This window comes from Molothrus ater, chromosome W (genome assembly GCF_012460135.2).
Source record: "Molothrus ater isolate BHLD 08-10-18 breed brown headed cowbird chromosome W, BPBGC_Mater_1.1, whole genome shotgun sequence".
NCBI classification, from domain to species: domain Eukaryota; kingdom Metazoa; phylum Chordata; class Aves; order Passeriformes; family Icteridae; genus Molothrus; species Molothrus ater.
This window is the reverse complement of record NC_050510.2, coordinates 177,886-193,367: the sequence shown is the minus strand read 5'-3', so window position 1 is coordinate 193,367 and position 15,482 is coordinate 177,886. Positions and strand designations below refer to the sequence as shown.

General features: G+C 42.6%; 1 protein-coding gene across 1 annotated transcript in view; it reads left to right on the top strand.

Annotated features, from left to right (window-relative positions):
* Positions 1-15,482, top strand: part of LOC118701514 (guanine nucleotide-binding protein G(q) subunit alpha) — a 195,355-nt gene that overhangs the window by 125,428 nt on the left and 54,445 nt on the right. The window contains exon 3 of the mRNA XM_036406170.2: positions 11,661-11,815. Within this exon, the coding sequence (XP_036262063.1) occupies positions 11,661-11,815 (155 nt within the window). The remainder of the gene's footprint in view (positions 1-11,660; positions 11,816-15,482) is intronic.

Below are 15,482 nucleotides of genomic sequence, written 5' to 3'. Positions count from 1 at the left end.
GACTATGAAACTGTCATGGTTTAGGAATGGTACTCCTCAATTTAGTTCTCCCAATGAGACTTTCCAGACAAGACTGCCGCTTAGTCATTTCTCCGACCCCCTCTTCCACCCCCCCCTCCCCGTGGGTGGCCAGAGAGGAGAACTGGATGCACAAAAGGCAAAGGTCACAGGGTGAGATAAGAGCAATTTACTGTAAACAGCAACGAGATAGGAAAACTAACAGTAACAGCAAGAATATCAATAAGAAAAACATAGAAAAAGAGAACGGTTCATGTCTTAGGATGCAAATGCAAGATATGGCAAGGGATGTATATTTTTTTGCCATCTGTTAGCTGTGGGGCAGTTATCTTCTGTTAATTGAGCCATCTGTTAAAACCAGGTGATGCAGTTTTCTTTATCTCTTCCACTACCCATCCTCCCTCAGAGGAGATATCTTCTGTTAATGGGCCATTGAGTCTCACTGCATGACTGATAAAATTACATCATCCCCTTGTGAGATGCTCTGCCCAGAGGGAGGAGCCAAGCATTCCTACCTAGATATAATCTGAGATTTGGAACACCACAGTCAGCCTTCTCCCACTGGATTCCCAGAGGAGCAGCTTTCTTCTCCACTGGATTCTCAGAGGAAGACCAGGCCCATCTACACCACCACTGGACCTTCAGAGGAAAACTACACCCTTATACAGGATCACTGCTTCAACAGAACCGCATCTTTCACTCCAGGAGGACTGCAGCCACCATTTAATCAGACTGCTGCCAACACCCTGACCCACAGGGTGTTAGGTTGTATTCTGACTCTGTCAGTAGTTTGTTTTCTTTTTTGTACTATTACATTTGTGTTTTTAATTTTCCTAGTAAAGAACTGTTATTCCTATTCCCATATCTTTGCCTGAGAGCCCCTTAATTTCAAAATTATATTAATTCAGAGGGAGGGGGTTTACATTTTCCATTTCAAGGGAGGCTCCTGCCTGCCTTAGCAGACACCTGTCTTTTCAAACCAAGACAGATGACATGCAAAAATGCTCACCACAGATCCAGACTCAACCCAACTACAGCCACAGCCATAACTGGAAGGAACCCTTTTTCCCTGGAAGCGAGACAGTCCCTTCCCCTGTGTCCTAGCGTAACTTTATGATGCTTAATCCACATTAGTCTTTTTAACCCAGAAATAAGTTTTACACCTTTAAAACTAGTTCTAAGAGTGAAGAGGGGGAGACAGAAAAGTAGTGAGTTATCTGAGGTGTCTGTATTCAAAAATATAGGGTTAAATCTTCAGCTTCTCACAAACTGCGTTGTCTGCAGCACAGACAGCAAGAAAGAGCTCTCCTTTGCTTTTAATTAGTTTTTAGCTAGCTGAGACAGAAAAGTTCCCTGAACCGTAGCTTTTCTTTTTCTTAAAACTGGTCAGTCATGCTCTAAACTGAAAACCCAAAATAAACACTGAAAGCTCACACCCGTGGCCCACCAGGGCCCAGAATGCGGCATTTTCCAGTGCAAGAAGAACTAATAAGAGACTGAACGAACCGAACTACACCCCACAAAAGAAACTTTTTGAATTTACCATCTCTTTAAAGCAGCAGGAGGTTTTATTGTTAATTATAATAATTTTTTATGCTTGTGAATACTTTGCTTGTTAAATAAACAGTTTTTTCCACTTTTCTCCATCAAAATCTTTTTCTGAACCAGTCAGGAGAAGGACCGCTTAAATCTACTTTCTAGAGGAACCCCTTTAAAAGTTTCCTCTTAAATTTACCCTAAACCAGGACATCCTGGCAATGACATAGTGTTATCGCATAACATGTCTTGGCCATGCCCCCTCCCACTGATCTGGGGTAGAAAAAGGACAGAACCTTAGAGATTTAAAAATATATTTATTTTTAATGCAATCAAGGGGAAAATAATATTGCCAGAATGACCACCATAAAAGTATAATTATCTTCAAGCTCAGAATTAGTTTTTAACATTGTCAATAATTTTCTGAAGGCAATGGTGAAGAAGAAGATAGCTATTTTGGTATCATCTAACTCTCTGATTTCCTGGTTTCAGAAACATAAAATCATTGTTAGAAAATAACTCTAATAGTATTCCTAGAAATTTCAGTTTTCTTTTTCTGGGATGATTCTTTTTAATACCTGTAGAATTTAAGGAAGAAACTTGTAAAAATTAAAAATTTATGTGATTTGATATAGATAATTCGATTAATATTTCTATAACATCTGTGGCAAATAATGTGCAATGTTACATGTATTCCTATATCTTCAGAAGGACATGGAAAATGTTCTTTGACTGCTGATGTCAAGTGTATCAGACTCTGAAGTTAGATCATCTAGATTTTGTTTGCAGAACATTACAGCTAACTAGTAATTGCATTTTAATTACCAATTTGAATTTGGTGATACTCGCAGAATCCTTTTTTGTTTTGTTTGTTTCACCGCTTTGATAGCAGTTGTTGGTGTTGCAAAAGAAAGAAATCTCAGATGGTACAATTTTTTAAGGGGTGGTAGCTTTATTTTTTTGTTTCAAGTAATGTTTATTTTTGGGTACAGCAAAAAGTATCAGTGAAGACTAAGAAGTACTAGGTAAAGGTTATACTGCGGAAACTGGATGAATGATGAGTCCTCAGATTTTTCATGAAAGCAGTTTGAGTGCTAACATCAAAAGTAATGTTCCAAGATTGATATTATATTAGTGGAAGGAAACTAAACCAAATATTTAGCAGTTTTACCACCACACATCATGCATACTTGAGTCTTTTTCTGTATTAAATTCATGCTTTTGTATCTCATTAGGCTTCAGTAGAATTACTTTTGTTTTTATGGGATTGAGAAAACAAGCCAATAGATGAGATCCTGGTTTTAAATCTCTTTTTGACCAGAAATTAGAAGCCAGTAAAAGATACCAACTGACAAAGACTCAGAGAAAGAAAAATTGCAATCTACAGCAAAGTATAGTACCTCTGGGGAACAAGACACCATAGTCTAGACGTAGCATAAAGACTTGAAATCTGTGTGAAGGGTTATTACTTTTTTAAGAAAAGCAGCTTTGTTGTCAAGAGCTGTATGTCAGTAGGATACAAGTAGTCATAAGTCTACCCAGGGAACCAGAAACATTTTTTATTGAGGAAAGAATGTTTCTATGTTTCTTTAAAAAGGCTGAATTAGATTTCTGCTGCATATGTGTCACTGGTATATATTGAACTTCATTTCAGAGGTTTTTGCCACATAGTGCAAAGTCATATTAGTTCTGGGGCAGGACAAGCAGAACTGAGAAACAAAGCTATTTAAAATCTTCATCTATTTTTTAGTAATTTTATGTCTAAATTATTAACTGAAAAAAGTAATTACCTTTTATGATGCTCCTGATGTATAATACTTGAGCATCTGTCAATTATGATGAATTTCCAATGAAAGCTTAAGAGCAACTTTTGAATACTGAGTCCGTCTTTTACCTATGTTAGCATTTTGATATCAGCTGGCCATACTTTCGGACATCAAGAACAATAAAATAAATAATATCTGAATATATTGTGTATCGGTTTGTTACAAGTAGTGAGCAAATACTTGGGGTATCATTCTTTTGGAAGACTATAAAGCAAATTGAATACATAACTGGGCTTCAGCAAAAAATACAAAATCTTTTGGGAAAAAATATATCTTCCTGTTTCACAAGAGTATTGGCTTGTGCTTAGTTGAATGCCATTTTGTAAAAATTTTGTTATCAGATAGTAGAAACCCTTCATGATCTGTCCAGTTTTGGGATGGGTGAACATGATGTTCCAGAAGAAAATAAACTTTGTTAGAACTTGGAGACTTGAATTCTTAGAATAGAGAACATATGTTCTCCATATCTCAAAGACAAACATTTTTCAGATTGAACTTGGGGTTCTTGATTTCCCTATGAGTAGACAATAGCTGCAGGTATAAAATTTTTTTAAGTAATGAGTTGTAGCATTCTCCTGGACTGCCTCAAAAGAGAGGTGACAGGTTGTACATGTGAAAGTAGGATAAATTACTTTAAAATTAACAAACCCAGTCCTTATTTTATGTACTAACCTGATTTAAAATGGAAAGGGGTCTGTGTCCTTACTGAAATGAGTCAAGTCTGAAATGCAGACTAAATTTGAGAATAGAATCCCTTTTTTTTTCTTTGCTAAGTTTTCATCTGTTCTTTTACACTCTTAGTGTATATACATATAAATGAATCTCTTTAAAAGGCAAGTTTTCTCCCTCCTTCCCATTCTTTCTGCTCCTATCAGTCTAACTCTGTCAAGTTGCTTAAGAGATGATAATTTTAAAGCAAGCATATTATATGCCCTAAAATTAGATTTGAAAAATGAAAACTTTCTTAAAATGTAGCTTAATTAAGTATAAATTTTCATAAGAATATTTTATAAATTTCAGCCACATAATACTGGATTAGGATAAGCTTATTCTGAAATAATGGCCCATATACTCATTTATTAATTTACCTTCTCTCGTATAATTCCGATTACTATTTTTCTTAGTTTGAACACACCTTAACATCATTCATTCATAACCACACATTGGTAAGATGGCCAGTCTGAAAAATTATTCCTGTTAATCACATTCACAATATATGAATGTCTTGGTTTGAAAAGACGGGTGTCTGCTAAGGCAGGCAGGAGCCTCCCTTGAAATGGAAAATGTAAACCCCCTCCCTCTGAATTAATATAATTTTGAAATTAAGGGGCTCTCAGGCAAAGATATGGGAATAGGAATAACAGTTCTTTACTAGGAAAATTAAAAACACAAATGTAATAGTACAAAAAAGAAAACAAACTACTGACAGAGTCAGAATACAACCTAACACCCTGTGGGTCAGGGTGTTGGCAGCAGTCTGATTAAATGGTGGCTGCAGTCCTCCTGGAGTGAAAGATGCGGTTCTGTTGAAGCAGTGATCCTGTATAAGGGTGTAGTTTTCCTCTGAAGGTCCAGTGGTGGTGTAGATGGGCCTGGTCTTCCTCTGAGAATCCAGTGGAGAAGAAAGCTGCTCCTCTGGGAATCCAGTGGGAGAAGGCTGACTGTGGTGTTCCAAATCTCAGATTATATCTAGGTAGGAATGCTTGGCTCCTCCCTCTGGGCAGAGCATCTCACAAGGGGATGATGTAATTTTATCAGTCATGCAGTGAGACTCAATGGCCCATTAACAGAAGATATCTCCTCTGAGGGAGGATGGGTAGTGGAAGAGATAAAGAAAACTGCATCACCTGGTTTTAACAGATGGCTCAATTAACAGAAGATAACTGCCCCACAGCTAACAGATGGCAAAAAAATACACACTCAGCTACACTTTTCAACCTAAGATATTATCCACCCCTTATTCTATTACCATTTGCATCTTAGCCAAATCAATAAACTCTACACAGTGAAACTTTACACACAGTTTTCACTTAAGAATAGGTTTCCCTGTGGTACACAACGGGCTTCTCCATCTTTCTGCATTACCCAATAAGTGTAACCATATCCTTAAGCAAAAACAATCCCGCAGATGGGTTCATCTTTGCCTGAGGTCAGACTAATCCAGTCTTTCCTAAAGTACCTTTCATGTGTACCATAGGGACTTTATGTCCATCCACTGTGTGCAAGGGTTCAGACTCGGCAGGACTAGCTCGATTGATAGACCCACGGGTGTTGACCATCCACATGGCTTTTGCAAAGTTAATGTCTCAATTTGTAAAGGTTCCCCCGCCAGGTTCCTTCAGGGTAGTCTTAAGCAGTCCGTTTCACCAATCAACTTTCCCAGCAGCTGGTGCATGATAAGGGATATGATATATCCATTCAATACCATGTTCTCTGGCCCAGGTGTTTATAAAGCCATTCTTGAAATGGGTCCTGTTGTCTGACTCAGTTCTCTCAGGGGTGCCATGTCTCTACAGGACTTGCTTTTCCAGGCCCAAGATGGTTTTCCGGGCAGTAGTGTGAGGTACAGGGTAGGTCTCCAACTAGCCAGTGGTGGCTTCCACCATGGTCAGCACATAGTGCTTACTGGGGCAGTGTGATGTAGTCAATCTGCCAGGCCTCTCCATACTTATATTTGGACCACTGCCCATCATACTATAGGGCTTTCACCCGCTTGGCCTGCTTGATCTCAGCACACATCTCACAGTCATGGATAAAGTGAGAAATAGTGTCCATGGTTAAATCTACCCCTCGGTCTCATGCTCACTTATAGGTGGCATCTCGGCCCTGATGGCCTGAGGCATCATGAGCCCATTGAGCTAAGAACAACTCTCTCTTGTGTTGCCAATCTAAGTCTGTCTTTGACACCTCTATCTTTGTAGCCTGATCTACCTGCTCATTGTGTCGGTGTTCCTCATTAGCTTGACTCTTGGGGACATGGGCATCTACATGACAGACTTTCACAGGTAACTTCTCTACCTGAGTGGCAATGTCTTTCTACTCATCGGCAGCTCAGACTGGTTTTCCTCTACGTTGCCAGTTGGCCTTTTTCCACTTTTCTAGCCATCCCCACAGAGCATTGGCTACCATCCATGAATCAGTGTAGAGGTAGAGCTTTGGCCACTTCTCTCTTTCAGCAATGTCCAGGGCCAGCTGAACGACCTTGAGTTCAGCAAGTTGGCTTGATCAACCTTCTCCTTCGGTAGCTTGTGCAATTTGTCTTGTGGGGCTCCATACGGCTGCTTTCTACTTCCAGTTCATCTCTACGATGCAACAAGAAACATCAGTGAAAAGAGAGTATCGTGTTTCTTCTGCTGGTAGTCTGTTGTACAGAGGAGCTTCTTCAGCCTGTGTCACTTGTTCCTGCTCTTCTTCATCAGTGAGACTAAAGTTTTCAACTTCAGGCACGTTTGTAATTATTTCCAAAGTCCCAGGGCAATACGGGCGTGCTGTGTGATGAGGGTAATCCATTTGCTCCATGTGGCATCAGTGGCATGGTGGGTAGAGGAAACCTTTCCTTTAAACATCCATCTCAGCAGTGGTAGTCAGGGTGCCAGGAGGAGTTGTGCTTCCATGCCAATCACCTCTGAGGCAGCTTGAACTCCTTCATGGGGGCCAAGATTTCCTTCTCTGTTGTAGTGTAGTTGGCTTCAGATCCTTTGTAGCTTCGACTCCAAAATCCCAGTGGTCAGCCTCGAGTCTCTCTAGGCACCTTGTGCCACAGGCTCCAGGACAAGCCATTGTTCCTGGCGGCAGAGTAAAGCACATTCTTCACCTCTCATCCCGTCCTGACTAGGACAAGGGCTACCGGCTGAATGATCTGCTCAATCTGGGCGAAGGCTTGTTGCTGTTCAGAGACCCAGTGGAAATCGTTCTTCTTGCAGGTAACCAGGTAGAGAGGGCTCACAATTTGACTGTACTCAGGAATGTGCATTCTCCAAAAACATGGCGCCTAGGAAAGCTTGTGTTTTCTTCTTGCTGGTCAGTAGAGACATCACAGTGATCTTATTGATGACATCAGTGGGAATCTGATGCTGTCCATCTTGCCACTTTACTCCTAGGAACTGGATCTCTCAGGCAGGTTCTTTGACGTTGCTCTTCTTGATGGCGAAGCCAGCTTTCAGCAGAATATGGATGATGCTCTCTCTCAAATGCTTCCATTGCTGTGTTCCGCCACACAATGATGTCATCAACATACTGGAGATGTTCTGGAGCTTCACTCTTTTCTAGTGCAGCTCAGATCAGTCCATGGCAGATGGTGGGGCTGTGTTTCCACCCCTGGGGCAGTCAGTTCCAGGTGTACCGCACTCCCCTCCAGGTGATGGCAAACTAAAGCCTGCACTCTGCTGCCAGAGGAATGGAGAAAAATGCATTGGCAATGTCAATAGTGGCATACCACCTCGCTGCCTAGTCTCCAGCTCGTACTGGAGTTCCAGCATGTCTGGCACAACAGCGCTCAGTGATGGAGTCACTTCATTCAAGCTATGATAGTCCACTGTCAGTCTCCATTTTCTGTCAGACTTGCGCACAGGCCAAATGGGGCTGTTGAAAGCGTGAATGGGTTTTGCTGAGCACCCCTTGGCTCTCCAGCTTACAGATCATCTTATGGATGGGGATCACAGCATCTTGATTCATCCGATACTGCCCGTGGTGCATCATCGAGGTGGCAATCGGTACTTGTTGCTTTTCTACCCTCAGGAGTCCTACTGCAGATGGGTTTTCTGATAGTCCAGGCAAGATGTTCAATTGCCTAATGTCCTCTGCCTCTACAGCAGCTATTTCAAAAGCCCACCTGAGTCCCTTTGGGTCTTTGTAATTGTCGTTCTCGAGAAAGTCTATGCCTAGAATACACGGGCCCTCTGGGCTGGTCACAATAGGATGTTTCTGCCACTCCTTCCCAGTCAGGCTCACCTTGGCTTCCAACAGGGTCAATTGCTGTGATCCCCCCATTACCCCAGCAATGGAAACAGGTTCTGCCTCCACATGTCCCAATGGCATTAGGGTACATTGAGCACTAGTATCAACTAACGTTTCAAATTTTTTTGGCTCTGATGTGCCAGGCCATTGGATCCACACCGTCCAAAAGATCCAGTTTTCCTGTGCCTCTTCCTGGCTAGAAGCAGGGCCCCTCTAGCCCTGTTTATCATTCCTTCCCTGGGCATACATGCTAGAGATACCTTCAAGGGGATTTGACAGATCATACCCAGCAGCTCAGTCATGGGAGGCTGAGGCTGCTTTCATTTAAGTGGAACTCCCTTGGTTAGTGTTTCCCTCCTTGTGTTGACACACCCATTCTGCCAGGACAGAAGTAGGTTTCTGTTGTATTGCACTAAATAGTATATTTAGTTGTTGTTTTGCACTGGGTTTGGTATTTTGCACTGAATAGTATGTTTGTATCCTCATGGGTTTCCCCCCTCATATCACATGGTCTTCCCCTCTCCCCTAAGCCCGAGTAGTGGTGATCTCTCCCCATGTTACTCCTCCCCTCGCCCCTCCCCCCTCCCCTCACTTGTATCGCATTGGCTGTGGCCCCTCTCCTCTGCCCCCCTTTCCCTGGGTTTAAAATCTCCTGCCATCAGACATTCCGGCCGCTTTCCCCCCAGGGACACCACCTTGATTCCCAGGTGGCTTCTATCCAGAATAAAGTGGGCCTCTGGTCCCCAGAGTAAAGAGCGCCTCAAGTCTTTTACTTTTGTCCTTGTAAGACTGCAAGGGGCCAAGGTGCAGAGCTAGCTGGATCGGACCCCCGAAAAGGCCCCAGAGATCACTCTTACAGGTTTCACATCCCATGTCTTCCCCATGGTTACGCAGGAAGAACCACAGGTCAGCTCGGAGGGTGTACCATATCTCTCTATCTGGGGGATGTTGGGCTCTGATTTTGCTGCCTGTGACTTTCACTGGTGCCGTATGGGAACTGTTCCTCCTCACCTCCTCCCTCATCTCCCTCATCTCCTCTTGGAGGCTTCTAATTACAGCAGAGACATGGGCCTGCATCAGGCCGTTGATCATACTCTCATAATTTCTAAGCTTGTTGGCGACAGAACCTACTGTCTCGGTTGGTATCGGCATTAATTGTTGCAATGAAGGTGGTGTATTGAGATGGCCCTAGATTTGCCAGTCTACAACAGTTGCCCTGTGCACCTGGCTTTGTCAGGGTCATTATCATGCTGTCCATCCCTCCCAAAGAGTACCTCCAATACTGCTACTTCTCTCAGCTGTTGGATCCCTTCCTCAAGGGTCTTCTAGCGCATTCTATGATGGTGCCTTTGCATTCTCTCCCTGTGGACAAACCTCTCTCTGACACTCATTAAAAGCTGCTCCCAGAGGGAAAGGGGACCCTGGCTCCCTTATGAATACCTGATTCACACCTGAGTCCTGGGTCAGGGGTCCCACATTCCTTGCCTCACCACCATCTAGTTGCACACCTGTACCCATAAGGTCCCAGACCTAAAGTAACCAGGTTATATAAGCCTGACGTCCCTGTTGTACGTCTTTGTGCAGATTACGGAGACTTTCATACGTCAGGGACTTTGTGATGATCTCAACTGTTGGCTCCCCTGTGGGTTGTGAAGGCGCTCCATTCTTAACCTTATCTGGGTGTTTTGATTTCATCTTAGACTTCCTCATTTCCACAGGGGTGACTGTTGCTGGCTGTGACTGGCCTTGCAGTTCAGCTGGAACCTGGACAGTTGTAACGTCTGTGGGTTCCACTGCTGCACCATTAAACTCTCCCTCTTTGAGGCAGGAGGAGGGTTTCTCACCAGCTGGAGAAATGTACTCTTTCAGCATCTGGCTCATCTCACGTATCTCCTTTACCAGAACCCCCACCCAAGCTGGGTGGTTTATTTCTGAGGGGGGCTGTGGGGCATGGTCAGGCTCTGGGGCAGCATCCCTAGTCCCCAGGGCCGTGTCAGGTTCTGTGGCAGTATCCCTACTTTCTGGGGTAGGTGTCAGGGTGGTTATCTAAGTCAATCTTCCTTTATCTCTGAATGCTAAATAGAACAGGCTTAACAGGTATATCAGCAACATCGACCACTGTATGATGTCATTAGCATTTAGATAAGATTTGAACCCTTCGAAAACTGGTGGGGAAGACCCAAAGAGATGGTTAAAGGGTTGGGAGAAAATTTCCCCCGGTATAATTTCCTCACAGTAGGTACCATTATTAAAGTAACCCCAAAAACATACAGTTAGTGTGTGATAGCTCTGACTCCATGTGCCTGCCTTCCAGAGGAAGTTAAATATCCATGAATTCCTCCCACTATTAACCCATAAAGCAAACTGAATAACAGCCACAGTAGCCTTAGTTATAGGAACCATGTTTAGATAAGGACATTCAAATGGGAGAAATATAGCCATGACCACATGCCACCCAAACCAGGGCAAGCTAGACCACATGGTGATACTTAACGAGTTTTCCATATCCAGTACACAAAAAATTAGGTTACTCAAGAACTGCTATTTCTTTTTCACCCTTTTTCTCTCGATATCCTTGAGCCTCACACTGGGCGCCAAAACCTGTCTTGGTTTGCTAAGGCAAGCAGGAGCCGTCCTTAAAATGGAAAATGTAAACCCCCTCCCTCTGAATTAATATAATTTTGAAATTAAGGGCCTTTCAGGGAAAGATATGGGAGTAGGAATAACAGTTCTTCATTAGGAAAAAATAAAAATGCAGTTATACAAAACAACAGTGACAGAATCAGAATACAACCTAACACCCTGTGGGTCAGGGTGTTGGCAGCAGTCTGATTAAATGGTGGCTGCAGTCCTCCTGGAGTGAAAGATGCGGTTCTGTTGAAGCAGTGATCCTGTATAAGGGTGTAGTTTTCCTCTGAAGGTCCAGTGGTGGTGTAGATGGGCCTGGTCTTCCTCTGAGAATCCAGTGGAGAAGAAAGCTGCTCCTCTGGGAATCCAGTGGGAGAAGGCTGACTGTGGTGTTCCAAATCTCGGATTAAATGCTTGGCTCCTCCCTCTGGGCAGAGCATCTCACAAGGGGATGATGTAATTTTATCAGTCATGCAGTGAGACTCAATGGCCCATTAACAGAAGATATCTCCTCTGAGGGAGGATGGGTAGTGGAAGAGATAAAGAAAACTGCCTAATTAACAGAAGATAACTGCCCCACAGCTAACAGATGGCAATAAAATACACACTCAGCTACACCTTTCAACCTGAGAAAATGAACTATTTGTAAACATAGAAAATGAAATAAATTCAATTGTTTTCTTTCTTTCAAATTAGGCTCATGCACAGTTAGTTCGAGAAGTCGATGTAGAGAAGGTGTCAACTTTTGAGAACCCCTATGTAGATGCACTGAGAAGTTTATGGAATGACCCTGGAATCCAGGAATGTTATGATAGACGACGAGAATATCAGTTATCAGATTCAACAAAATAGTAAGTATATAGTAGGTACACATAACTGTATCTTATTTTCTGTTCTTTCTATCAAATTAATTCATACTCTTTATCTTTGTATACTATATTTTTGTGTACTTACATGTACAGTTTCTTTATGTGTGTGTACAAGTATCTGTGTGTGCATACATATTCAGCACAAACCTGCACTTAATTATGTGAATGTAAAGACTACTGTAAGGAAGGTAGTGAATCTAGTTTAGTATTATGTATGTGTTTCTCAAAACATAAGTGTATGATAATTTGAAATCTTACATTATTACTAGGAAAGTGCAATCAAAGGTAGACCTCTGCAATTCATAAAAATTGCAATGCCCTTGAACATCTGTTTTCCTTGTTTAAAATAGCAATGGAATTTAGCATTGGACCCTGAGCATTGTCTAAATGTCATCTCCAAGAAATTCAGATGCTATGAGTAATATACTACAGAGGTCTGGTAAAATTTTTCATCTGGTAAAAAAAAAAAGTATGGTTAAGTCAATGGAACAATGCATACACATAACAAAAATCTGGAGATTTATCTGCATAGTAGCCTGAGGGTCCTTATCTAGCACAATCCTTTATACATGATTGAGTCAAGACAAACTTTAAAATACCTTGCTGATACAGTTTAGGCAGCTAGAGAGCTACTTTTGTGTGAATTAGGTCTGCTGAGATTGGCTCAAATGCTCTCTAATTACCATACCACATTTTGCTTCTGCTTTATCAAGCCTCTCATACAGGCTGTTCTATGTTAGGTCACGTGTAGGGGGGTGAAGGGCAAGGAGACAGAGACCACTCTCCCCAGATGTTCATGTGGCACAGAGACCTTTATTTTCCATGCCCTCCCTTATATAGAAGATTTGAAAGACCCAGTCTGGGTGCTCTCATTGGTTTGAACTCCACACCCCTTCGGGTCTTGGACCACTGAAATGCCTGTAGTCTTATGAGAGATCTGATCAGCCAAAACCCTTGTCACTCAGCCCAGGGGCTGGAAACATGGCACCAACATCTAACCCTTTCTTTTCTATAAATTTCAATTTGCATTATAGCTGCAGCATTTATGTCCAGGACCTGATAGGGGAGAGCTCAGGTAAATATGCCACAGGCATTAGGCTTATAGGTTACAGATTACAACTTTTTTGTAAAAACAGCAAACCATTTAACCAATGAAGAAAATGAAACAGTCTGTAAGAACAAGAATCATTCAACCCTTATTAAAGAAAAAAAACAAAAACAAACCCAACTGGAAAACTAGGAAACAATCTGTAGACAAGGAAAACAGTTTGTAAACAGGGAAATAATTTGTAAACAGACTGAGTCTTTATGTGAACTGTAGTCCCAGATTTCCATGAGGTAGTCATCAATCACTCTGATCACACGGCTCTGTGATGTCTGCTGAGGGTTTATCAGGAGGGTGCTGTCTGTGGTCCTGAGCAGGACACAGTGCAGGTCGGATGCATCTGGCAGGTACCCAACATGTCCCACTGTCTGTTGAAACACATACATATCCCCGACCCCAGGTAATGAGATCCCAAGGACCCTCCCATGTATTGGTAAGGAGGTCTTGTACCATTACCTTGGGTTTGGGCAATTGAACATTGCAGGATGATTGTAGTGATAAGAAGTGATTTAGGATAACTGGATTCTAATACTTTTAGGTGATTCAATGTGTATATACCTTTAGCTATTCTGCTTTGTGGAGTCTCACCACACATACCTCCCTTTTGTTTATTAAGTATACCTTTTAAGGTACCATGTGCCCTTTCCACTATGGCTTGTCCAGTCAGTAAATGAGGGATACGGGTTTGGTTTGATACACCCCAGAGCTGTAGAAATCGCCTGGTTTTCTGTGAGATGTATGCAGGGCCATTATCAGTTTTGATGGTTTGGGGAATGCCCAAGGATGCAAAAGCTGATCGCCAGTGTGCCATGGCATCCTGTCCTCTTTCCCCTGTGTGTACTGTAGCCCATATTGCTGAGGAAAAGGTGTCAATTGACACATGGGTGTATTTAAAATGGCCAGATTCAGGGATGTGTGTGACATCAGTTTGATAGATTTGCAAAGCACGCAGTCCACGGGGGTTCACTCCCATCTGCAATGGCGCAGCGTGACCTTGACAGTCAACACAGATGCTAACAATATTATGAGCCTCTGTGTTTGACAGCTGAAATTGCCGCTGCAAAGCTCAAGCACCTTGGTGGAAAAAATTGTGCAATGCCTTTGCTTGTGCCAGCAAATCTGGTTTTGGTGCTGTCCAAGCAGGGATAGCTAGCATATCTGCCCTGGCATTGCCCTCTGTGATAAAACCTGGTAAATTTGTGTGGCTCCTGATGTGTAGGATGTAGTATGGGTAAGTCCTGGCCTGGATGGTTAGACATAGAAATTTTAGCAATTTAAACAGTTGCTCATTATCAATCTCTTTTAGTAGTGTTCGGTCTAACCTTTGTGCGATGTCAGCCACATATGTAGAATCAGTTATGACATTTAGGGGAGAGTGAGGAAAACATTGAAAAGCCGTAGCTACAGCCCGTAGCTCTACTATTTGAGGTGATCCATTCTTGTGTCCCTCCAATGTTTGCCACTCACTCTCCTCTATCCATGTCACAATGGCCTTTCCTGTTTTCCCAGAGCCATCAGTAAACACCGTAACACCCTTTAGGGGTGTTCGGCTATTTAGGGGTTTTAGAGAGTGTAGTTTCACCACTTAGCTTTAGTGATTTACGGCTTGGTAAGTGGTAAGTGATTTGTCCAGTAAAGTTTTGAAGGGTGCATTGCAAGGCTGTGCAGTTAGCAAGACTCCACTTGAATTCCTCTTGTTTTATGGGAATAATAATTTGTGCAGGGTCTTTTGCATTCACTTGCAGACACCTGTGACAGCATTTAATGATTAGCTGTGCAGTTAGCTCAGACACAGTAGGTGCCGACTTTTTTGATCGATGAGGTAAGAATACCCACTGTAGGATGTGCAAAGGGTCAGGCCATTGTGTGTTCCACTGTCCAATAATGCCCGTAATATGAGAGTCAGCAATGATAAAGAATACGGTGATACATACCTCTGGGCATATCCAGTGGACCTGTCTGTTTGTGATAGCTTGCTCTACTGTTTCAAGAGCAGCTTTTGCGTCTGGGGTTAGTTTTCCGGGGGAAGTTAATTCGGGATCCCCTTTCAGGAGGTCAAATAAGAGTGCTAATTGTGAACTGTTTACTCCCAGATATGGTCTGACCCAGTTTATAGTACCCAAAAGTTTCTGTGCACCATTTAAATTCTCAAGCTTGGTTGAAAATTGAATTGGCTGTGGCTGTATTGTTTCGTTCATAATTTTAAGTCCCAAATATTTCCAGGGTGCTTGTTATTGCACTTTCTCTGGCACCACCTGTAGCCCAAATTATTTCAGTGCTGGCAGCAGGTTTGGCTGAATCTGTAAGAGTTCCCCTTTTGTTTGGGATGCAACCAAAATGTCATCCATGTAATGATAACAGTATGCCCCTGGAAACTGTTCTCTCATGGATGAGAGTGCTTGTGCAACATACCACTGACAGATACTGGGACTGTTGCGCATTCCTTGTGGAAGTACACACCATCGATAACACTGCGCTGGTGCAGCGTTATTAATGGAGGGCACCGTAAAGGCAAACTTTGAGGTATCGTTTGGCTTCAGTAGA